General features: G+C 48.0%; 1 protein-coding gene across 1 annotated transcript in view; it reads right to left on the reverse strand.

The window, feature by feature from the left end:
- Positions 1-23,482, reverse strand: part of PLCG2 (phospholipase C gamma 2) — a 211,736-nt gene extending 188,254 nt beyond the window's left edge. The window contains exons 1-2 of the mRNA XM_003418088.4: positions 23,375-23,482; positions 14,469-14,704 (exon numbers count right to left, since the gene is read on the reverse strand). Of these exons, the coding sequence (XP_003418136.2) occupies positions 14,469-14,661 (193 nt within the window). The 5' untranslated portion in view covers positions 14,662-14,704; positions 23,375-23,482. The remainder of the gene's footprint in view (positions 1-14,468; positions 14,705-23,374) is intronic.
- Positions 23,483-25,300: the final 1,818 nt, after the last annotated feature.

A 25,300-nucleotide genomic window follows, 5' to 3' on the forward strand; every position in this document is an offset into this window, starting at 1 on the left:
TGTTACTTTGATAATAAGAAAATAAACAGCAGTCATCTCAATTAGGAAAAATAAAACAAAGACAGAGTGGACCACCTCAGAACTGTCAAACAGTAAATCAAAACAGGGCATAATGTTCACCCTCGGGTACCTTTGGCGTGGGCCCTTTGGGCCTCCCCAGGGACAAAGCCCCTACTACTCTACCATAATCCTGGTTCCACTGGCAGGGGTTGGCAGTCGGCCAGGAATGTCCTGGAGTGGCCTAGGCATAGCTGCAGAGGTGGACACTTGGTCAGTGATATCCAGCCCAAGGGGGAGCTGGCAAGATGAAGCAGGGGAACCCAGCAGTCCCACAGTCAGAGGCTATGCGCTGCAGTGTGGATTTTCTGTTCCTGCCACACTTGCTCTCTTACCTGCTTTGTAGAAGGTAATTTTGCTAGTTTCTATTCTATTAAGTAGGAGCCCTCATGGCACAGTGGTTAAGCACTCAGCTGCTAACCAAAAGGTTGGCTGTTCAAAACCACAAGCAGCTCCATGGGAGACACCTGTAGCAGTCTGCATCTGTAAAGATTTACAGCCTTGGAAACCCTATGGGGTGGTTCTGCTCTGTCCTATAAGGTTACTGTCTTAGCTATCTAATGCTACTATAATAGAAATACCACAAGTGGATGGTTTTAACAAACATAAATTTATTCTCTCACAGTTTAGGAGAACAGAAGTCTAAATTCAGGGCACCAGCTCCAGGGGAAGGTTTTCTCTCTCTGTCAGCTCTGGGGGACGGTCCTTGTCATCAATCTTCCCTTGGGTCTAGGAGTTTCTCGGCAGAAGGACCCCAGGTCCAAAGGACGTACTCTTCTCTTGGCTCTTCTTCCTTAGTGGTATGAGGTCCCTCTCCTCTCTGCTTGATTCTCTTTTATATCTCAAAAGAGATTGACTCAAAATACAACCTAATCTTGTAGATAGAATCCTGCCTCATTAACATAACAGCCTTTCATCCTGCCTCATTAACATCATAGAGGTTAGGATTTACAACACATGGGATAATGACATCAGGCCATAAAATGGTAGACAACCACACAATACTGGGAATCATGGCCTAGCCAAATTGACACACATTTTAGGGGGACACAATACTATCTATAATAGCCACTATGAGTAGGAATCGCATCGACAGCAATGGGTTTTGGTTATTCTAGTAAGTCTCCATGTTTTCTTTCTCAGACGGAATCCTTCTTTGCACACACAAACACTGTGCCCCAAAATTCACTCCCACTTAGGGCTACCAGCACAGCTTGCATAAGACAAAAGCAGCTTCTTACAACTTCTCCCCAACTGCACTAAGACAGAAAAAGGTCCCTTTGCAAGAAGCTGGCATCATCACCAATTCTCTTCCCGTAGCTTCACCACTGCCCTATAACGTTACTCCTTCTCCATTTAATCTCCCCCTGAGCCCAGCCCACACCAGCCTCACAGAAGGAGAAGCCAAGGGGCTGGTCCACTGTCCACCAAAAAAAAAAACAAACCAAACCTGTTGCCATCGAGTCAATTCTGACTCATAGCAACCCTACAGACAGAGTAGAACTGCCTAACAGAGTTTCCAAGGAGCAGCTGGTGGATTCGAACTGCTGACCTTTTGGTTAGCAGCAGTAGCTCTTAACCTCTACGCCACCAGGGTTTCCCCACTGTCCACACACAGGCTCAAATATAAGGGGCCTTAGCCCCAGCAGGACTCATCCCCTTGTGCTGCAGGTCCCCCCCGCCATGTGCATGCAGGCTCTGGCATGCACCCCCAAGCACACGTGCACCCTCTAGCACGCACAAATGCCAAGACTTGCTGCCTGACCAGTCCTCACAGTGGTAGGAGTACTAGGCACCACGTGTGATGTACAGCACCAAGCACATTACGTGCACTCACAAATGTAATCTTCACAACGACCCTATGGGGGTACTTCCACCATTGCCCCATTTTACAGGTAAGGAGACTGATGCTCAGAGAGGCAAAGTAGCAGAGGGAATTGTTCAAGGTCACGCAGCCTATAAACGGCAAGGCCAAGGCCGGAAGCAGGGTATGTGGCTGAAGGGGAAGTTGTCACGGAGGTGCCCTATCTTAACCCCAGAGACAGCCATCTCTGAGAAGAGCCTCCCAGAAGTGAGGAGGACAAAGGCTGAGCAAGTCCCAGAAGCGAGGGGGAGAGAGGCTGAGTGGGTCCTGGAAGAGGTGGACAGAGGATAAATGGGATTCCAGGTCCTTCCCCGGAGTCATTTGCTGACCAGGTATCTGGGAAGCGCAGCTCTGGGCCAGGTGTGGTGCTAGGTGTTGGGGGTCTCGCCTCCCAGGGCTCAGTCCACTGTGAGGAGAGCCAGGGATGTGGCACCTTGGTCAGGTACCACTGGGAAGACAGGAAAGTCAGTACCAGGATTTCTGGCTTCAACCTTAAACTACACCGCACTCTAGACTCTCTCCAAGACCACAGAGCACCCGCTGCTTTGCTAGCCTGGCCTGTGCAAAACTGGGGGGTGGAGGGAGGTGATTCTCCTTCCAGAAGGATGCAAAAAGGGATGCCTTTTCACAGGCACTTCCCCTAGTTGTAGAAAACCTTGGTGGCATGGTGGTTAAGTACTACAGCTGCTAACCAAAAGGTCGGCAGTTCGAATCCACCAGGCACTCCTTGGAAACTATGGGGCAGTTCTACTCCGTCCTCTAGGGTCTCTCTAAGTCGGAATTGACTCGATGGCAATATTTTTTTCCCCTTAGTTAGCACAATGGGTAACAGATTCGATTTACACCCATCATTCTGGGTAACAAACCCTTAACACACTGGGCTACTACTAACTAAATGGTTGGTGGTTAGAACACAACTAGGGGGACCCCAAAAGAAAGGCCTGGTGACCTGCTTCCGAAAAGTCAACCAATGAAAACCTGTGGAGCACAGCTCTACTCTGACACACGTTGTTGCCATGAGTTGAAGCTGACTTGATGGCAACTGGTTTTAATTACACAGAGTGAGGTCCACCTGTACTTCCAGGGCCAGGCACTGTTTCACCGGCTAGATGCTCCTTGTGCCGACCTCCTGGCATCTCAGAGGACATAGCCACACTCCATCTGCCTCCCTCTTCTCCTATCGCCACTGATGGTCAGGAGGAGTTCTGGCCTGGGTGTCCTAGTTCCCCATAAGCCAGAGAGAAGACCCACAGCCACATACCACAGCCACAGAGGCCCAGAGAACTGGAACCACCCCAGTTACCTGGAGATGCATGGGGTCTCTCCAAAGGGATATATATCCCAGAGATGGGAGAGAGGCATGTGCCCCAATAAGTACAAACACTTACCCACATTACTGGGCACCTTCTAAGTGATTCACCTACAATAACTCATCTGAACCACCCAACACACTATAAGGTAAGTACTATCATTTACCCAGGAGTCCCTGGGTGGTGCCCGTGTTAATGCACTCAGCTGCTCACTGAGAGGTTAGAGGCTCGAGTCTACCCAGAAGTACCTCAGAAGAAAGGCCTGGTGATCTACTTCCCAAAAAATCTGTCACTGAAAACCCTGTGGAGCACAGTTCTACCCTGATACACATGAGGTTGCCGTGAGTCAGAGTCAACTCAACGGTAACTGACTTTTATCATTTACCCATTTTACAGATGAGGAAAATGAGGCACAGAGAGGTTAAGTCTTTTGCCCAAGGTCACACAGGTAGTAAGGGATAGAGTCGGGATTCAAATCCAGGCAGGCTGGCCCAGATCCACCCATTTAACCACAATGCTGCACTCTCTGTCATGCCTGCACGGCCCAGGCCGAGGCCAGTACAGCTAGGAAATAAGATGATGGAGAAATAAGGCAAGGGCTCTTCAGATTCCTGTATGATGGACTCCAGCCTGTGCAGAGCTTCAGTGGGCAAAGGCTGCATCAGCTGCTGTGCTCATACACGCTGTCCCTCAGGCCCCTTGTAAGGGGGAAGCTCCCTGACCACAGCCCTGAGGAACCAGATGAGGTTCTCTAACAGGAGACCACAGCTAACCACCCCACCCCCCACAGCCAGCCTGACCAACCAGACCAGAGAAGCCACCGGACTCGAAGCAGCCAATCCACGAGCTCAAAAAGGCACTTACAGCCAGTCAGAGTCCTTCCTCCGGGAGCTCATCCCTGGGAGGCCACACAGTGGCTGTGGGACCACAGCAGGAAGCCAAGGTATGGGGAGAGAGGATTGGTGGGGAGAGTGTGGCTCCAGCTATGAGGGAAACCCTAAGGCAGATGAGACCTGTCTGTGGAGACTGATGGTGGCTCTTGTCACAGACAGGGTGGGAGAGTCTCCGGGGCTGACTGAGTGCCGCTTCCCCTTCTCATGGGGCCCAGCGGCAAGGCCGGTCCTCCTCCTGGGTTTCTACCAAACCCACCAAGCCATTACAACCCTTCTACTCATGAGCCATCAATGGGCTCCTCCAGCAGCCTTTATACCTCCATAATTGGAGCTGTGGGCGAGCCTGACCCACAAACCTCATTTCTTACTCTTCCTGGAACAGACATAGACCACATTTCCCAGCATCCTCTGTAGCCAGGCAGGTTCCATTGTTGGCCAAAGGAACCTGTTGCCATCAAGTTGATTCCGACTCATGGCAACCCCGTGTGTTACAGAGTAGAACTGCTCCATAGGGCTTTTTTGGCTGTAATCTTTACAGAAGCCAATCACCAGGACTTTCCCTGATAGCATCCCTGGGTGGGTTCGAATCACCAACCTTTAGGTTAATAGTCAAGTACAAACTGTCTGTGCCGCTGAAGAACGCTGGCCAACAGAAACCAGGCAGAAAGAAGCACATCACGACCAGGCCCAGAAAATTCTCCTGGGCCATCTCCACGTGCTCTTCTTCCTCTACACACTGCCTGGTACAGAGGGGAGGGTCCTTAGGGATCCCTCCAGACAACACAGAGCCCCATGCCCTAACCCCATTGGACCATGACCTGAGCGTGAAATCAACTTTCACTGTATCAAGAAATAACTTGTTATTGTCAAGTACATTAAGAAAGGTGCCCGCTTTTAAGAAAACAAACACTGTAAAGAGTTGTTCCTGCCACTGTGTGCCATCAAGTCGATTCCGACTCATAGTGACCCTATGGGACCTAGTAGAACCACCCCACAGGGTTTCCAAGACTGTAAATTTTTTTTTTAACACTTTTTTGTTGTTTAGGTGAACGTTTACAGTGCTAATTAGTTTCCCAATCAACAATTTATACACAGTTTGTTTTTTGTTTCATGACATTGCTTGCAAACCCCTGAATGTTATCAGCACTCTCCCCACTTTCTCCCTGGGTTCCTCATGTCCATTTGCTAGGCTTTCCTGCCCCTACCTTCCTTCTGAACTTTGCTTTTGGGCAAATGCTGCCCTTAGGTCTTCTACAGTTGATTGTTCTGAGGTATACATTCCTCACTGGTGTTATTGTTCATTTTATATGTCTGTCTATCATATGGCCATAATGTGATCTCCAGGAGTGATGTCTGTTCCAAGTCTGAAAGGTATCTAAGGGCCATAGTCTCAGGGGTTCCACTAGTCTCCATCAGACCACTAAGTCTGGTCTTACCTATAAGTTCAAATTTTGTTCTACATTTCTCTCCCATTCTGTCTATGACCTACTATTACAGTCCCAGTCAGAGTGGTTGGTATTAGTAGCTGGGCACCATCTAGTTCTTCTGGTCTCAGGCTAGTGGAGGTTCATGTGGTCCATTAGTCCTCTGGACTAATTATTTCCGAGTCTTTGGTTTTCTTCATTCTTCATTGCACTGGACAGGAAGAGACCAATTGTTGTATCTTAGATGGCTACTCACAAGCTTTTAAGACCCCAGTCACTGCACATCAAGGTAGGATGTAGAACACTGTCTATATGGATTGTGATATGCCAATTGACCTAGATGTCCCCCAACACTATGGTCCCTAGCCCTCAAGCCCAGTATCTCAGTCCCAGAAAGGCTGTAATCTTTACGGGAGCAAATAGCCAGGTCTTTTCCCTGTGGAGCCACTGGTGGGATCAAACCACCAACCTTTCAGTTAGCAGCCAAGCACTTAACTGTTTCCACCACCAGGGCTCCTTCAAAAGAATAATGATACTCAAGAAAAGTACATGGAATTCAGATTTCACTGTGCATAAATAAAGTTTCATTGGAATGCGAAGAAGAAAAAGAAGTAACTTGTTATTGCAGCTAGCCTAAGTGGCTCGTATAACCTTATTCCTGAGGACATTAGAAATCCCCTGGACCTCCAGCCCATCTCCCACCCAAAAGTGAGCAATTTTTTTTTTAATTAACTTTTATTGAGCTTCAAGTGAACGTTTACAAATCAAGTCAGACTGTCACATGTAAGTTTATATACATCTTACTCCGTACTCCCACTTGCTCTCCCCCTAATGAGTCAGCCCTTCCAGTCTCTCCTTTCATGACAATTTTGCCAGCTTCCAACTCTCTCTATCCTCCCATCCCCCCTCCAGACAGGAGATGCCAATACAGTCTCAAGTGACCACTTGATATAATTAGCTCACTCTTCATCAGCATCTCTCACCTACCCACTGTCCAGTCCCTTTCATGTCTGTTGAGTTGTCTTCGGGGATGGTTCCTGTCCTGTGCCAACAGAAGGTTTGGGGACCATGCCCGCTGGGATTCCTCTAGTCTCAGTCAGACCATTAAGTATGGTCTTTTTATGAGAATTTGGGTCTGCATCCCACTGATCTCCTGCTCCCTCAGGGGTTCTCTGTTGTGCTCCCTGTCAGGGCAGTCATCGATTGTGGCCGGGAACCAACTAGTTCTTCTGGTCTCAGGATGATGTACGTCTCTGGTTCATGTGGCCCTTTCTGCCTCTTGGGCTCTTAGTTGTCGTGTGACCTTGGTGTTCTTCATTCTCCTTTGCTCCAGGTGGGTTGAGACCAAATGATGCATCTTAGATGGCCGCTTGTTAGCATTTAAGACCCCAGACGCCACATTTCAAAGTGGGATGCAGAATGTTTTCATAATAGAATTATTTTGCCAATTGACTTAGAAGTCCCCTTAAACCATGGTCCCCAAACCCCCGCCCTTGCTCCGCTGACCTTTGAAGCATTCATTTTATCCCAGAAACTTCTTTGCTTTTGGTCCAGTCCAGTTGCGCTGACCTTCCATGTATTGAGTGTTGTCCTTCCCTTCACCTAAAGCAGTTCTTATCTACTAATTAATCAGTAAAAAACCCTCTCCCACCCTCCCTCCCTCCCCGCCTCGTAACCACAAAAGTATGTATTCTTCTCAGTTTATACTATTTCTCAAGATCTTATAATAGTGGTCTTATACAATATTTGTCCTTTTGCCTCTGACTAATTTCGCTCAGCATAATGCCTTCCAGGTTCCTCCATAAAAGTGAGCACTTTTAATGGAACATAAAAACATAAACTGACTCATGTCACTCCTCTGCTCCCCGTTGCTCACTGAATAAAACCCAAAGTCCTCACCACAGATTACAAGGCCTCTGGTGACCTTGTCCCTTCCTACCTTCACTCCTTCTGGCCTCCTGCTCACTCATTACACACCAGCCACATTGCCTTTATTCTGCCCCTTGAACAGGCCAAGCTCCTTCCAAGCTCTGGGCCATCATACATGCTGAGCCCTCTCCCTGGGATGCTCTCCTCCTAGATCTTCCCATGGCTCCCTCCTTCTTACCCTAAAGTTCAACTCAAATGTCACCTCCTCAAGGAGGCTGCCTTGAGGGCTCCCCTAGCTAAAATAGTGCTCTTGGCTGGTTACTCTTTATCAAAGCACCCTGGTTCTTTCCTTCCTAGTATCCATCACTATCCAATATGATTGCATACTTTGCCTTTTATTACCTTTCCTACTAGACTGTAAGCTCCACTAGGGATGTTCACTGTCCTGTTCACCACTTCCTCCCCAGTGACATGCATAATACTCGATAAATGCTAATGTCCTTTTTGAGTATTTGCTAAATCCACAAAGGAATGTATTCTAAGAACATGGGTGGTTGTCATACAGGAGAAAAGACAACCCTTGAACAATCAGACAAACCAATTCCTCAACCATCCAGCAAAAAAGCAAGCCTGTATCAAGGTCAATAATAAAAATGTCTTTACTCTTCAGCCAAAGATTAGACGGGTCTATAGGGCCAACAATAACACATATGAGAGACATGCTTCATAGTTCAATCATGTATACAAGACTTTGGGCACACCAGCCCAAAAGCAAAGACATGAAGGCAGGAAGGGACAAAAAAGCTGTACAAATGGCAACAGGGAACCTGAGATAGAGAAAGGGAGAGTGTTTACACATCGCAGGGTTGGCAACCAATGTCATCAACTATTTGTGTATTAACTGTTTAATGAGAAACTAATTTGCTATGTAAAATTTTATCTAAATCACAATTTAAAAAAAAAAAAGAATAAAAATGTCAATTCTACTGATTACACCAACAAGCACCAACATGAAGAATACATCCCCCAGACAGTGAACAGGATAATCCACTGGGTTGGAAGAAGGAAAATCATTAAATAAACCGAAGTTCTTATAGTTATCCCAGCCTTTCTAAAATGCCATTTCCCTTTAACTTTGACGGTGGTGGGGATGATGACAACAACAAAAGCCATGAATACTTGAGCACCTTGCTGTGGCCAGCACTGTTGAAAGCATTTTACATATATCATTTCCCCCTTACAAGAGCCAGATGAGACAGGTCCTTTTATTAGCCTCATTTTACAGATGAGGATATGTAGGCAAAAAAAGGTTAAATGAGTGGCCCAAAGTCACACCCCTAGAGCATGGCTGGACTGGGATTTGAACCCAGGCTGCCAGGATCCAACATTTGTGTTTCTGTATACCATAAACATCTATAATAAGAAAATAAGCACACAGATACTGGGGACATTGGCTGAATTTTACTATTGACGGGATGCATGATCAAAAGAGTTTGAGGACCACTTTCACACAATGGATTTCTTCTTAGATGGGAGATGCCAGTGGAAATTTAGTATATACTTATTAATGGTTTCAAAAAACACTTGGTAACATGACAACTTTACTGTACTCATTTTTTAATGGATGAGAAGCCCAAAGGTAGATTTCAGAGCTAGCCGAGATACCGTCAAACCCCATTCTATCCTCCCAATGGTTTCAAAAAACACTTGGTAACATGACAACTTTACCGTACTCATTTTTTAATGGATGAGAAGCCCAAAGGTAGATTTCAGAGCTAGCCGAGATACCGTCAAACCCCATTCTATCCTCCCCTGCTCTGTTAAGCCTGCTTTATGCTGTGTTCATGGGCTCCTCCTGATATATCCATCTCCCCAGGCATCCCTAGGTATCTCCAGCCCCCAGCAGGGCGTGTCCTCTGCACACATAAGGAATTAGTACACTCCCCTCCTGCCGTGACAAAGACAGTCTGAACAAAGCTGTCATGCTTGGGTTCTAAGTAGAGTGCTTCTCTCTGACACATAGAACTAAGACACCCCCGGAATCATTTAGGGGAAGAAAGCAACACAGAGCCGGGAGAAGATTGAAGGCTTTGAAGGCAGACAGGATGATTCCGAATTATAGTTCTGTTCATTTCCTGGGTTGTGCGTCTTTGGGCACATCACTAGTTTTCCTGAGACTGTTTCTTCATCAGTAAAGTAGGAACAGCTCCTACCTCACAGGGTCATTGTAAGAATTTAGCGACCTATTGCATGTGACATGCTTAGCACAGGGACAAGTACATGGTAAGCATTCACTAGAGGCTGCTCCTACCAACATCATCACGCAAACACCAAGAACCTAATACCAAGGGAACAGTACAGCCTCAGTGTTTGAGAATTCCCTCATCCATGGGCAGCCACAACCTGCCAAAACTGAGCAGATGAGGAAAATACATATGAGCGAAAGGAAAAACTTCAGGATAAGGGTCTATTCAGTTGAAATGGGCATACTCCAAGCCCTCACATGGCCAACCCTTTCCAGATCCAAGAAACAGGTGGCATCAGATCAGCCCTCAAGACACATTTCAGGCCCCCCAAATGGATGAGACAAGGGAAGGGCCCTCAAGTTTGACTCTGAAAAGCCCCAGCACAGGCCCTTCTGCCTAAAGAGTGCTCAACTGGTGCCCACTGGGAGGAAAGAACAACCACACGTGCGGCTTTCCCAGTACTTCCATGAGCTCCCACTGTATATGCCAAGATTTCCAACTCAATGTCTATGTGCACCAGGGTCAGAGCTGGAAGGGACCCCTGCGCCATCTTGGCCAACATCCTCACATGGTGAAAGGGACACCAAAGGCCAAGAGGTACACTGCTGGCCCAAGAGGCACAGTCTTCTCCATCAAAAGCTAAAGTCTTGGGACCACGCCCAGTGGGTTTTTTCTTTCTTTTTATCTTAATAAGTTCTGTTATGAAAACTTTTCCACATATTAAAAAGTACAGAAAATAAAACCCATTTAATTCTCACCCAACAAGATAGGAACTACCATCACCTTACTTGACAGATAAGGATACTAAGGCACAGAGAGGTTAAATATCCTGCTTCTAGTCATGCATCTTGTAGGTGGTGGAGCTGGGGTTTGGACCCAGAAGTCTGGAACCAGAGTCCACATGTTCTTGTGGGTACTTGACTCTGAGACAACTGCCAGCAATTTCTTTACTCTCTCATTCCTTATCCAAGAAATCAAACCAGTCACCACTACGTCGACTCCGACTCATAGAGACCCTATGTATGTCAGAGTACTACTGTGCTCCATAGGATTTTCAATAGGTTTTCTCAAACCTCCAACCTTAGAAGCTGACCATGTTAACCATCAGCACCACCAGTCTAATTCCCCTCTCCTTGAACCTCAGCTGGTCTCGGTGATCTGAACTGGCACAAGTGACTTTTTGAGATTTCTACAGCTAAGTCATAAGAAGTCTTACAGTTTCTGCCTTGATTCTTGTAACACTCTCCCTGGGGGAAGCCAGTCACCATGTAAAAAGTCTAACTACCCTGAGACTGCCATGCAGTAGAGGCTATGGTCAGCAGTCCCAGCTAGGCCCAGCTTTCCAGCCATCGCCACCAAGGCACCGACGTGTGAGTGAACACTCTTGAACGTTCCAGACCAGGCAATGTACCAGCTGAGTACCACGAATGACCTCAGTTGATGCCACAAAGAGCAAAAGAACCACCCAGCGTAGCCCTGCCTGAATCTCTGATCCACAAATCTACTCTCTCGAATCAAATGGCACCCACTGCTCTCACTTTGGGACAGCCATCCCTGCTGGTCACCAGGCAAATCCCTCCTTTAATGGTCCGCACAAGCAGCTACTCCACCATGAGGCCTGCTCCCAGTTGCCTCTACCTCTCCCCATACCAAAAGGGACAGCAGCCCTCCTTGGCACCATGCCCAGCACAAACCCCCATTATGGCACTAATTGCATAATCCTGCCATGGCTGGTTTCTGCATCTGTCCCCACCTCTTGAAAACAGAAACTCCATCCTTTCTCCTGTCTTTCAGCAGAGTCTAGCATCTAATATGTTGGCAGGTATGAGATGAACAAATCAAATTGCTCAGTCATGACAGGTCCAAAGAAAACACCTAGCTCACCCGATGACATTTTACGGCATTGAGCAAAACAAACACATGACTTCAGACCAAAGTTTCTCCACTTCAACTCTGCGACATTTTGTACTGGATAATTCTTTTTTGTGATGTGGGTAGTCCTAAACATGGTAGCATGTTCAGCAGCATCCCTAGCCTCAACCAACTAGATGCCAGTAGCACTCCCCAGCTGGGGTAACCAAAACTGTCTCCAGACATTACCAGATGTCCCCTGGAGGGCAAAATCACTATTAGACCATGAGATCCATGTATTTCCAGTCTCCCCATGTCTGCACGGGGGTTGTGATTCCAGAAGTCACACCACTTGCCAAATGACCAGAAACTCATGCCATAGGCCCCTCCCCTTTGCCTACCCCCTGTAGATCCCACAGTGACCATCAGGTTCCTGCTAACCAGAACCCCTGCAGGATCACTTGGACTGGGTGTTCCAGGGGCATTGCCCCGCATCGGAGGTAGGAAACATGGCACCGACAAGTCCACATCCATGGCGTGAAGCCAGCTCTCTCAAAGTGGGCAGGGGGCACCCTTTCTAAGTTCTTTACCCCAAAAATGGCTTTTTTTTGGGTCACTTTACAAATCCCATCAACACAACGATATCACACAGGACCATGAGAGTGCTGAAATACAAATCCAATCATGCCATCCCTCTTCTGAAGACCCTTCGAAGGATCCCTACTGCCCCCAGATAAAACCCAAACACTTAAACAAGACTTCAAAGCCCTGGACACACTGGACTCCACTGACTGGCAACAACCATGCCAGCAAAAATAATAACAGCTGGTCCTGTTTGTCAAGTGTTTAGCATATGCTGTGCACCGTGCTGAGCCTTTTTCGTGTATTTACTCATTCCCAACCATAATGCTGTGGGGTGGACACTGATACTATTTTCTATTCTTCAGATTCTACAGATAAGGAAACTGAGGCTCACAACACTATGGTAACTTGTCTAAGGTCACACAGCAAAGCTCTACAAGTAGGGCACTGATAAAACAATACAGGCTCCATAAGGATTTGAATCTAATTACTGCTGCATCTGTAGTACCTGGAACAGTGCCTGGCAGAGCAGTTACTCAAATGCTGACTGCATGGAAGGAGGGAGGGAGCCAAAGAGTTCCCTCAGAGTAGTGTTTACCAAACCTGACAAGTTACCAAGATCACCTGGGAAGCTTAGGAAAATACTGAGTTGCAGCCCACCTGGTGCTACTAAGCCAGGAGGGGACCCAGTAACCTATAGTTTTAAATGCCCCCAGGTGCTTCTCATGGTCAGCCAGGCATGAGACCCACAAGCCAAGACTCATCGTCCAGTCTCAACAGGCACACCTGTATTTACCATCAGTGCCTGCTCTAACACCTGCAAGCCCCCAGCCCCACCTCTGCCCCTGCTCTAGCCGCAACAGGTTTCTGGGCCACCTGGGAGGCCGAGTGTGGCCAATGCAAACAAAACAGAGTGGGGAGGGGATCTGGATGTCTCCACACAGGGGCATTTTCAAAAGCAAAGCTTCTGGCTCTGGGCCATCTGAGGCCTGCCTCATTCCAGGGCCATGAGAAACCTTTGAAAAGCTATTTCATCTCACTCATGATAAGAGAAATCAAATGAAGCACTCTGCCAAGCTACTGCAGTCTACCTGTGAATGGCTAGACTCAGAACCTTCAATCATGGTAGTACAGATAAGGGTGGGGACCCAGCACTCTCGGACTGTGTGGGCTAAAGCCTGGAGGTGGGAGACCTCTTTCATGGGATGTTGCCAAATAGTCCTTTAAACGTAAAGTGCACTGTATTCCTTAACTCAGGGATAATCCTTCTAGGAGGCCGTGCTTTGGGTACATCCGTATTTATATGTGTGCATAAAAAGATAATGCAAGGATAGTACCTATGGCACTTATCTTAACAGCAAAGGACAAAATAACCCAGAATGTCCATCTCTAGGGGCTGAACTATTATACACAGCCATTTGAGGGGACGCAAAGTGGCCCTGAAAGAATGAGGCAGATTGATATGTGCTGATAAGGAACGCTCCTAGATAATTATGAAGTGAAACAAAACAAAACAAAAAAATCAAGGTGCAGAAGTGTATGTAGGAGGTTCCCACTTGTGTAAAAAACACACCACACACATCGCACAAGCACAGAATATTTCTGGAAGATGAAAGAAACTGATAGCGAGCTTGAGCACAGGGCAGGGCCGGGGAAAAGAGACATTTGTAATCATTTTTTTTCCCTCCAAGTGTATACTGTCATTTTCCATTAAAAACAAGTTAATAAAAAACAAAATAGAAACTTCCGCATGTCTCTACAATTGATCATTGCTTAAGTCTCCGACTCTGTAGGTCAAAAAGGGTCTTCGGAACTTTAGGAACTAAACCCATTGCCCAATCTAAAGAGGGCAGGGGAGGGAAGACACCACCACCAGGACCAGAACCTGGTTTGAAAGTTAAAAACAGTGAGTTGCTCTCTCCACGCAGAGAGAAAAGCAAAGGCAGTCACAGCTGCAGTTTGCATAAAATGAAGCAGACATCTGGAGTCCCAGCCATGAGTCTCTGTAAGCCGGTGAGGGAATCTAGGGCCAACTTGCCTTAAGAGGACAGATAACTGAGCAAAGGAAGCCAGGCAGCCTGTGACACTCTAACGTGGGGAGCACCCTCTCCCAGCCCAAGTGAGCCCCCTGAGCCTCACCTTCAGGTTCTCCCATGGGGCTCCTGCTAAGCTGCTTTACCAGGGCTTTGCTGCCTGAATGGCTGTCCACTTGAAACTCCATCAGAGACTCAAGAGCTCCCTGTGGCAGCACTATCATTTTGAGAAGAACATATTGCACCAGCAACAACTGCATTAACAGCTGCAGGCAGGAAGGTGAGGGGCCCAGGGCTGTGCAGCGCAGGTCACACTGCCCACCCCGCCCGAGTACTCACAAAAGCCCTCGATCTTGTCAGCCGTCTTGCTCCAGGCCACCTGCCGCGTCTCCATGATCACCTGGACGGTCCGGCGCTCAGGCGTGGACTTGCGGAAGCTGAACACGGTCATCACCGTCCCCAGCTCCAGGGCCCTCTTGATCTGACTCTTCTCATACTCCGGAAGGGTGTCCACGCTGACCCTGGTCGTCATTGTTGGGCACTCCAGAGATGTCAGAAGTGGGGGAACAAGGAGCCTGGAAGAGCGGAATGAAAGATAATTGATTTTGATTAACTGAGGAAGATTTCGTTAACAGCATGGATTTCAGGATCCAAAATTCTGCCTGGTGCCCATTAGAATGAACTTCAGTAGAAGGTTCTATTGGCAGGAATCACCAGCCACTTGAGAGGACAGGTGCAGAGGTTTAAATGTATATCAAGGGGCTGAGAAGGGCCCCTCTGGCCCTCAATGACTCAGCTGTTACCTGGCTTTGAATAACCAAAGCAGTCTAACGTGGCAGTAGCCACCCTCTCCCCACGCCCACTTTAATTCTATAGAACATTTGAATAGCCAAAGCAGATCTGACCAGCTCCCACCCTCCAACACCCAACCCAACACACAAGCCTCCTTTTCTCTCCTGCCTAGAGATTTCTGACCACCCCTTTACTTCCTGAGTGAAGTTGCAAACAGCAGAAAAAATGGCAGAGGCTACTCATTGCATGGAAATGGGGCAAAAGCGGCAAAAATGGCAGGGCCTGGTCTGTTTTATCCTTTCTAAAATGAGACTGCCACCAAAGAAGACATTCAGGTAACTAGTAGATACGTAAGGAAATGCTCACGATCACCAGCCATTAGAGAAATGCAAATCAAAACTACAATGAGATTCCATCTGACTCGAACAAGGCTGGCATTAATCCAAAAAACACAAAATAGTAAATGTTGGAGAGGCTGTAGAGAGACTGGAACACTTATACACTGCTGGTGGGAATGTAAAATGGTACAACCACTTTGGAAATGGATTTGGCACTTCCTTAAAAGGCTAGAAATAGAAGTACCAGACATTCCAGCAATCCCACTCCTTGGAATATATCCTACAGAAATAAGAGCCCTCACACAAATATATGCACACCCATGTTCATTCCAGCAGTATTCACAACAGCAAAAAGATAGAAACAACCTAGGTACCCATCAACAGATGAATAGATAAACAAATTATGTTATATTCACACAACGGAATACTACAAAACGATAAAGAACAATGATGAATCCGCAAAACATCTCATAACTTGGAGGAATCCGGAAGGCATTATGCTGAGTGAAATTAGCCACAAAAGGACAAATATTGTATGAGACAACTATTATAAGAACTCAAGAAAAGGTTTCAACACAGAAGAAAAGATTCTTTGATGGTTATGAGGGAAGAAGGAAGGGAGGGAGGGAGAATGGTATTCACCAACTAGATAGCAGAATTAATTATCTTAGGTGAAGGCAAGGACAACACACAATACGGGGGAAGTCAGCACAAGTGAACTAAACCAAAAGCTAAGAAGTTTCCTGAACACAACCAAACATTTCCAAGGGACAGAGTAGCAGGGGTGGGGTCTGGGGACCACGGTTTCAGGGGACATCTAGGTCAACTTGCAGAACAAAGTTTATTAAGAAAATGTTCTGCATCCCACTTTGGTTTGTGGCATCTGGGGTCTTAAAAAGGTTGCAAGCGGCCATGTAAAATGCATCAATTAGTCCCAACCCACGTGGAGCAAAGGAGAATGAAGAACACCAAAGAGACAAGGAAAATATGAGCCCAAGAGACAGAAAGGGACACATAAACAAAGACTCCATCAGCCTGAGACCAGAAGAACTAGATAGTGCCTGGCTACCACCAATGACCACCCTGACAGGGAACATAACAGAGAGTTCCTAAAGGAGCAGGAACAAAGCGGGGTGCAGAACTCAAATTCTAGTAAAAAGTCCAGACTTAATGGTGACTGGAGGGACCCCAGAAGGCACAGGCCCCATACTCTCTGTCAGCCCAAAACTAAAATCGTATCCGAAGCCAACTCTTCAGACAAAGAGCAGACTGGACTCTAAGACATAAAATGATACTTGTGAAGAGTGTGCTTCTTAGCTCAAGTAGATAAAAAAAAAAAATTTTTTTTTTTTTTTACGAGACTAAATGGGTAGCTTCCGTCCAGAGTCGAGATGAGAAGGCAGAAAGGGACAGGAGCTGGTTGAACGGACACAGGAAATTCGGGGCAGAAATGAGGAGTGTGCTGTCACATAACAGTGAGAGCAACTAGGGTCACATAACAATGTGTGTATAAGTTTTTGTATGAGAAACTAACTGGAATGGTAAACCTTCACTTAAAGCACAATAAAATAAATAAGTAAAATGGGAGTGTGAGGAAAACTGGAACGCGATGCCACCAGCAAAGCACCTCATGCTTTGAGCACCAGGTGCTCCCTCCATTGCTGCCAAGTCTCGTAAGCGGTCGATGTATGTCAGACAGCTGCCCAGCCCCCAAATCTAGCAGTCATCCTTATCTCACCCCCACATCCAATCCACCAGCAAATCTAGAACCGGATCTGTCTGCCCCTTCACTATTCCTCCTAGGATGGCACCTCATTTGTTCCCGTTGCCAGCTAACAGATCTCCCTGCTTCCACCCCACCTCCACCAGTCAATTCGCAGACCAGTGGCCAGAAGGATCCTTTTAGAATATCAGTTAAATCGGTTCACTCCCCTGCTCCCCATTTCACTCCATGGCAAATCCAAACTCCTTACCAGTCTGTTTGCCCCATTCGCTGACCACCTCTCCCACAGCTCTTTGCCTTGTCTTCTCCAGTGACGCTGACCCGTCTGCACCTCAAACTCACTGCTGCCACAGGGCCTTTGCACATGCCTGGGAAGCTCGATTAGTTCCCTCACTTCATTTGGATGTCTGTTCCAATGTTACCTTTACAACAGGCATTCTCTGACCATCCCCACACAAAGCATCAGCCCATCTGGCATCGCTCAGTTTATCCGCTTAGTGTCTACCGTCCCCACGAGAACATAAGCTCCATGTGAAGAGGATGGGACTTTATTCCCTATTTTGTCCACGGCTGGGTCCTCAACCTTAGAATGAAAACTGGCACATGGTAGGCACCCAAATATCTATTCTTAATGAATGAATGCTCAACAACTTGGCAAAGTGGGTACTGTTATTATATCTATTCTACAGATGAAGAAACTGAGGCTCAGAGGGGTAAGGCCACTTACTTAGAGTCATATAGCTGGTAGGTAGCAAAGCGAGGATTCAAAACCAGATCTGGCACAAACCAGAACACCTGTTGTAACTCCCTTACAGGCATTTTCACACTAAACACCAGAGTTAAAAAAAAAAAAAAAAAAAAAATTTTTTTTTTTTAAACCCAAACCCATTACCATCAAGTTAATTCCGACTCATAGCAACCCCGGAGGGCAGAGTACAACTTCCCCATAGGGCTTCCAAGGCTATAAATCTTTACAGTAGCAGACTGCCCACATCTTTCTCCCACGGAGCAGTTGGTGGGTTCAAACCACCGACCTTTCAGTTAGCAGCTGAGCATTTAACCACTGCGCCACCAGGGCTCCTAACACCACAGAGTAGAGACTACTATTCCCTTGAGTTTACAGAAAGGCTCAGTGACTTGCTCAAGGGCACACAGCTTATAAGCGTAGAGCTGGGACTTGAACCCAGGCATGTACAGCCCACTCTGAGCCACTCCCCTTTTCTGCACCCCAAAACATCCAAATACCAATGTCAGCCCCTCAGACACTTAGAGTGAAGGGCTCCCAGGCTCTGAAGCTGAACCACCAAGCCATGCCTGCTAGCTACACAACCTAGGACAAGTCCCTGAAGCCCTCTGAGCCTATTTCTGCACCTGTAAAGGCAAAGGGAACAGTATCCACTCCTTATGATTCTTATAAGGACTAAATATCAGGCCCCTGAAACAATGGTACAAAGTCAGCTCTTGGTTAGATTTATGTTATGCCTGGGGTTGCCATGAGTGTGAATCATTCAATGGCAACAGGTTTGGTTTTCTGGTTTTATTATCACTACCTGAGTCCCTGGCTGGCAGAAATGGGAAAGGTTGGCTGTTCGAGTCCACCCAGGGGCACGTCAGAAGAAAGGCCTGGAGACCTACTTCAAAAAAAAATCAGCCACTGAAAAATCTATGGAGCACAATTCTACTCTGACCCACATGGGGTTACCATGGGTCAGAATCCACTTGATGGCAACTGATACGGTTGAGATTATTACCAACAACTGTTCTGTGTATATTTCTTATCTCCTCCTCCCCCGCTCCCACCCATGCCTTTAGGCCTGTGCACAGGTTTTACTCTGCAGTCCTCCAAGGCTACAAAGTAGCACTAGAGAGGGGAGCTCAGGAGGACCAGGTGTTGAGCCCCAGTGGACTGGGCTTCCACCCTGACCCTGCCTCCGCACAGCCTTCTGGCCAAGCTGCTCAAAATCTGGGCCTCAGTCCCCTCATCTGTAAAATGAGGACAACAAGGCCACCCTCAGGGGGCAGCTGGAAGGATTAAAAAGCTACCACATATATACAGCCCCCAGCATTTAGCAGTGCCTCGGTTAATATTAACCAGCTAGCTGGTCAACACTGTGATGGAGTGTTAATGCTATGCCAGGCACTGAGTTGGGGACTAGGGTGCAAATCGGAGTGAGGGGGGAATAGGCCCAGTCCTTGCCTCTACCTCTCCTCCACCTCACACCTATAACCAAAAGTACCTTCATGGGTGTGCCAGCCTAGATTTAACTCAGAGATACAATCATAAGTTAGACCTGCTCTGTCCACTGGAAACGGACCCGTCAACTCGACAAGTCTTATGCAGAGGTACGTACAGCAGCAGAGACATGCCTGCGACCCAGGGAATAGGAAGAAGGGGCCCCACACTTAGTCTGGGGTTGGGCAGGGAACTTAATGGGCTCAGGGAAAGCTTCTTCAGGGAGAAGGCATCTGAACACAATCTTGAAAACTGATGAAGCAGGAGGGAACGGTGCTGTAGTCAGAGGAAACAGCTCCGCAAAGGCCAAGGGGGCAGGAATAACTGGGTGTGCCAAGAACTCAGCTCACAGTTAAGGGTATTCTCAGTGAGGAAAAGCCTAAAATCACCCCTCACCTGTTGTTGTTGTTATTGTGGCAACCGCATGCACCGCTGAACAAAAATTCTGCCTGGTCTTGGGCCATCCCCATGATCAGCCGTGGATCGGACTATTGTGATCCACAGGGTTTACATTAGCTGCTTTTTGGCAGATCACCAGGCCTTTCTTTCTCATCTCTCTTAAGCTAGCCGCTCCACTAAAACCTGTTCAGCATCACAGCAACACACAAGCTTCCAATGACAGATGGGTGGTGGCTATGCATGAGGTGCACTGGCTGGGAATCAAACCTGGGTCTTCCATACGGAAGGGGAGAACTTCACCACTGAGCCACCACTGCTCCAACTTCCTGCCTAGTCACCCTCTATGCACAAAGGGATGTCCTGTGGCCATTCTCACCCTTGTGAAAAAAAAAAAAAAAAACTGGTAATTGGGCCCTTACCAGGTGCCAAGCACCTGCCATACCTGGCTCAGCTCATTTATCTCAATGAGAAATTCTGGAGGTGAAGACTGAAGTCCTGAGAGGCAAAATTACTTGATCAAGGTCTTGTGGACAAGTGGCAGCACTAGGAGGAGAACCCTGGGTCTGATTCTGAGCCCCTGCTACTTCAGTACCTGCCCTCTGGAATTCAGAATCCCAAGGCAGAGTCTGGCCGGGTATAAATAATTCAGCAATCCCTACCCCTCTCAAGGGAGCCCTGGTGGTGCAGTGGTTAAGAGCTATGACTGCTAACCAAAAGGTCAGCAGTTTGAATCTACCAGCTACTCCTTGGAAACCCTGTGCGGCAGTTCTACTCTGTCCTATATGGTCACTATGAGTTGGAATCAACTCAACAGCAGCAAATTTCAGTTTTGGTACCCCTCTCAATAAGAGCCCTGGTGGCACAGTGGTTATGCACTCAGCTGCTGACCATAAAGGTCGGCGAATCAAACCCGCCAGCCACTCTGCAAAAGAAAAACTTAGCAGTCTGCTTGCATAAAGAGCTCAGCCTCGGAAATGCTATGGGGCAGTTCTACTCCTGTCCCATAGGGTTGCTACGAGTCAAAACTGACATGACAACAATGGGCTTGGTTTGGGTACCTCTCTCAAGATAGAGGTTAAGTGACTTGTCTAAGGTCACACAGCTAGAAAGTGGTGGATCTGAACCTGATTCCAATCCCACGCTCTTCACTATGCTGGCTACCCCCAGCCACACAGCATGCCCTTAAGGCTCCCCACTGCTGGGTCCCAAGGTCAAAGTCCAGCAGGCCACAGAAAGGAAACCCATCACAACACCCCAATTAAACTGGCCAGCCAAGACCAGGCACCAGGGCCTCAGTTCCTTCTGGCTCTGCAAGAGCCTTGGACTTGACCTTCCGTCCCCAGGATTCCATTACTTCCAGCTCCAGAGTCCAGTGCTCAACCTTAAGCACCAAGGCTCTCCCATTGCATTATGCCAGAAACTGGAAACAGATCCTGTGGCTACATGATACTGACCCAATCTCCTCCTGGGTCAGGCCCTCAGAGTTCAGTGCTTCAGCAACTGAGGCAAGGGTGGCCTTGACCCCAGGGAGGACACTTAACGTCACAGGCCATTTCCATTTTGCTTCTGCTTTTTAAAAAATGAAATGGTCTTGAAATCCATTGTTGTTCCTGTTTCTCATCCTCCATGGGTAACTCTGTAAAATGACTTATGATGTAAATACGAATATGGCTGGGGTTTGTCAGGAGGTATTGCCATTACATGCCCTTCTCTTCAACGTAAACTTCTGAGTTACAAAAACCCAGAACAAGGAAACGGGCATTTTCTTCTCTTTGGAGCTCTCTGTACGTGTCAGGACAGTGTAGGACGTCACCCAAAATCCCATGAGACACTTCTCTGTTGGAATTTGTCACAGTCACATCACTGAGAGGTAATATGCACGCCTGCAGTGCGAGGAACGTTATTTCCGCATCTTACTCTCACCCCGTAGCATCAGGGCGAAATATTTTCATCAGAGGAACCAGGCGATGTCAGCCATTGTAGGCAGAAAGGTAACTTGGTCCAATTTTTTTGTTTGTTTAGGGCAATCTGTGAGCATCTATTCAAATGTAAAACATGGTTTATATTTTTACAACTCACACATGTACAAAAAGAGACACAAAGATGTTCAGGGAAGCATCATTTGTAAAGAAAAAGAGAAAGAAAAAAACAGGAAACAACTGCTCATCAATGGAGCAGAGTCCCTTAACTACGTTACTGCAAAATGCTGGGTGGCTACTGGAAACCATGGGGAAGATGTGTGAGCAGTCTGATGTGGAAAGACACTCAAGAGGTATTAAATGAAAAGAGCTACAAACCATTAATAGACTATACTTCCATTTCTTAAAGGCCTCCAGCTTATAAATCCAGGGAAGTGGCTACTTCTGGAGGGCGGGGAAGGGTAGAAAGACGACTTGACTTTATATTAATTTAGGTGGTGACATCCTGGATGCACTTCGTGTGTGTGTCTTCACTGTTTTCTAGATTAAGAAATGTTTTCAAACCAGCAATTATCTACCGACTCCACCCTGTTGAGTGCAAAAGGACTATTCTTTGGGGTCTCTGCTTTGTGCTTTGCCTCTTGGGGGGAAGTTTCACATACTCCATGGTGAGTGGTGGGGTGGGGAAAGACAGCAGCAGCATCAGGTAATTCTAGCATCAAGGAGGCCCTCAGTGATCACTGTCTGGAACTGGGACACACGTGGCACATACAAGCTTTTGTAATACGGGTCAGCTTTTACGGCCAGCATGGCTGCCAAATTCAAGCGGGACTCCAGCAGAACTGTAGCTGAGGGCAGGACCCACGCCCCAAGCGCCCTTAACCACAGGAGAGGGCCGAGCCCTGGCCTGAGCATCCTTTCCACAGCAAAGCCCCAACACTCCCCATGGCCCTGGAACTTAGGCTTGAATGGCCCCAGTATTTGGGGGGAGAAACTGAGGCTCAGAGAGGTTCATCACATTGGCCAGGGTCACACAGACCGAGCTGCAACTCAAATTAAAGTCTGATTGACAAGGCCACCTCTTTCCTTCGCGCCATGCCATCTGCTCACTCTACCATACTCCCTCGCCCTAGTTCAAGATTGGGGACCCTCCACCCTCCTCAGGAATCCAGGCGCCAACCCCTCTGTCCAAAGAGGCCACATCTTTTCCTCTAATGCTTCCTCTAGGGGGGCAACGACCTCTGTGGGACTCCAAAGCATAAACAGGAAAATGCACATATGTACACACATAATTATACCCACAATTATCGGGGGCGGGGTGGGTCATAAATCCCTGAAAACTCATCAAGCGTCTCAGGGGCAGGGACAGCTTTTCGAAGATCGCCCCACATTTCTCTCCCATCCCGCAACCACCTGTGCCAGACGGGAAAGTGTCAGGGACCGACTGGCCCCCTCGAGACTCAGCGAGCCATGGGCACAGAGGCGGCCAGGGAAGACGGCCCTACCCCGCGAAGGACCCTTCAACCAGGGGAGCCTTGAACGCCAACGCCAGCAGGACCCCCAACCGCGAGCCGTGCCGCTTCCTCCGGGTTCCCATTCAAAGCTGGGACCGCCGCAGGGCACAGACGACGAGGTGGAGCCCGCCCCGGGTGAGGAAGTGGCCGGCGGCTGCGGCCCGGACCCCCGCGCCGGGCACAGCGGGCCGGGCCCCGACGTTGCGCCCCACCCCTGCCTCCGCCAGCTGCGCCCGGGCGCAGGTCCCGTCCGGGCGTGGGTCCCCTCCTGGGCGCAGGTCCCCAGCCAGGCGCCCCGCGTGCTTCCCGCCCGGCCGAGCCACTCACCTGGCGGTGCCGCTGGAACGCACCCGCCGGGGAACCGGGGTCCCGCGTGCAGCCGCCCGCCGTCCGGGCTCCGGGCACTCCCTGCCGCGCACGCCCTCGGCCTCCTGAGCTCGCTACTTCTGCTTCGGCCGCGGCCGCGCCACGTGACTCCGCGGAGCCGCCCCCCGCGCCGGCCGCCCCGCCCCCGGCCGGGCCAGAGGCTGAGCGCCTGAGCGCGGAACCTGGGTCCCCGCCTCCGCGGGCCCAGGGGGACACTGAGGCAGCAGCAGGACAACTGAGCTGGCTGAGGTGGCTCGGCGAGGTGGAGAAGGAGGACTTCCGCAAGAGCGTAGCATTAATGGAACGCCTACTGCATACAGGTGTTTTACAAGCATTTAATACACTCCTGACGATCGCCCACCCGGAGGTGGTTGTTCATGGCCCTATTTTGAAATCGTCACTAAGGCTGCGGTGGAGTCAAACCACCTCTGACTACCTTGGGCAAGCCACTTAAATGCCTCAGCCGCACTTTAGCCCTAAAGTTAGTCTCCCCACTAAAATTCCTCAGACTCAGGTTCCCCACCTGTAAAACGGGATAAAAATAGTGCCGCTCGTAAGGAAGGGTAATATCAGGCACTTGATTTCCCATTTTCCCAATGAGAATAATTTTGTAAAGCCCACTTTAATATATAAGGAGAAACCCTCGTCGCGCAGTGGTTAAAGCGATTCACTGCTGACCTTACGCAGTTCAGAACCACCTTCGGGTCAATGGGAGACAGATGTTTGCTTTTGCAGAGATTTACAGCCTCCTGTGGGATCCTTATGGGGTCGCTGAGTCTGAACTGACTCCATGGCAAGGGGTTTGGTCTGGTCAATATATAAGAAGTAGCCCTTATGTGCAGTGGTTAGAGCACTAGGTTGCTAACCAAAAAATCTGCGGTTGGAACCCAGGAGCTGTTCCACTAGCCGCTCCATGGGAGAAAGATGTGGCGGTCCTGGGAGCCCTATAGGGCAGCTCTACTCTGTCCTATGCCGTTGCTGGAACAGACTCGTCGGTAACTGGGTTGGGTTAGTATAAAAGCTACCAACCTGACAAATTCATGGGTGCCATGAGTCAGAATTGACAGAATGGCAACTAGTTTGGTTTGAACCACATAGATGGCGGAGTCGAATGCCATTAGAACATTTAGCTGGTAATTCACTTGCCTTTGCCTATTTCAATTCATGTAGTACATGATTTAATGTATTCTTTAGGAAATTATGCTTTTTTCCATTCTTGTGTTTCATGAAACAACTGTATTCAAAGCCCATCATATGCATCTTTGACACGTGTCTTTGTGACCAGGGCCATTTCTAGCATCACCTGCATCACACAGCTGGCTTCTAAATTGCCTGAGTTACAGCATGTGTTAATCTATGGTGTCATGCTCACTGTAGGTTTTATATTCCAAGCCACAAAGGTTACTCACTGACTTCATTGCTTAGGTGTGCTTCAATGCTATCCACCCCAAAATTACTAACTGCAGTGCTTTTTAAAGAGATCTTAAAGGGCTAATTATAGTGTCAACCCACTGGAATAATGATTAAATCCCCAAGAATAATGACTAAATATGGGTTAAATTTCTTTGCCTCGTTTGTTTTGTTTTAGAAATTCAAAGTATTTATCTTAATCCATCCTTTTGACATTTCTATTTTGGTGCAGTCACATAAGGTACATATTAGTACAGCCGTATATACGTATAATATGCCTGTATGGGAGAGCATGTTAAACCTCTTGTTGATAAAATGAGACTGAGTGTGTAAGTGAGACTTGGATACCACTCTAGGGAGCCTGGGTTCCTACAAGTCTGTCCAGACAAATGCTAATTCTGGCTGTTGTTGCCTCTGGTCTGTTGGGGATGGAGCAAGAAAAGAGCATGTAGAACACGCTTCAGTTTTAAGAATTAT

This window comes from Loxodonta africana, chromosome 21 (genome assembly GCF_030014295.1).
Source record: "Loxodonta africana isolate mLoxAfr1 chromosome 21, mLoxAfr1.hap2, whole genome shotgun sequence".
NCBI lineage: Eukaryota > Metazoa > Chordata > Mammalia > Proboscidea > Elephantidae > Loxodonta > Loxodonta africana.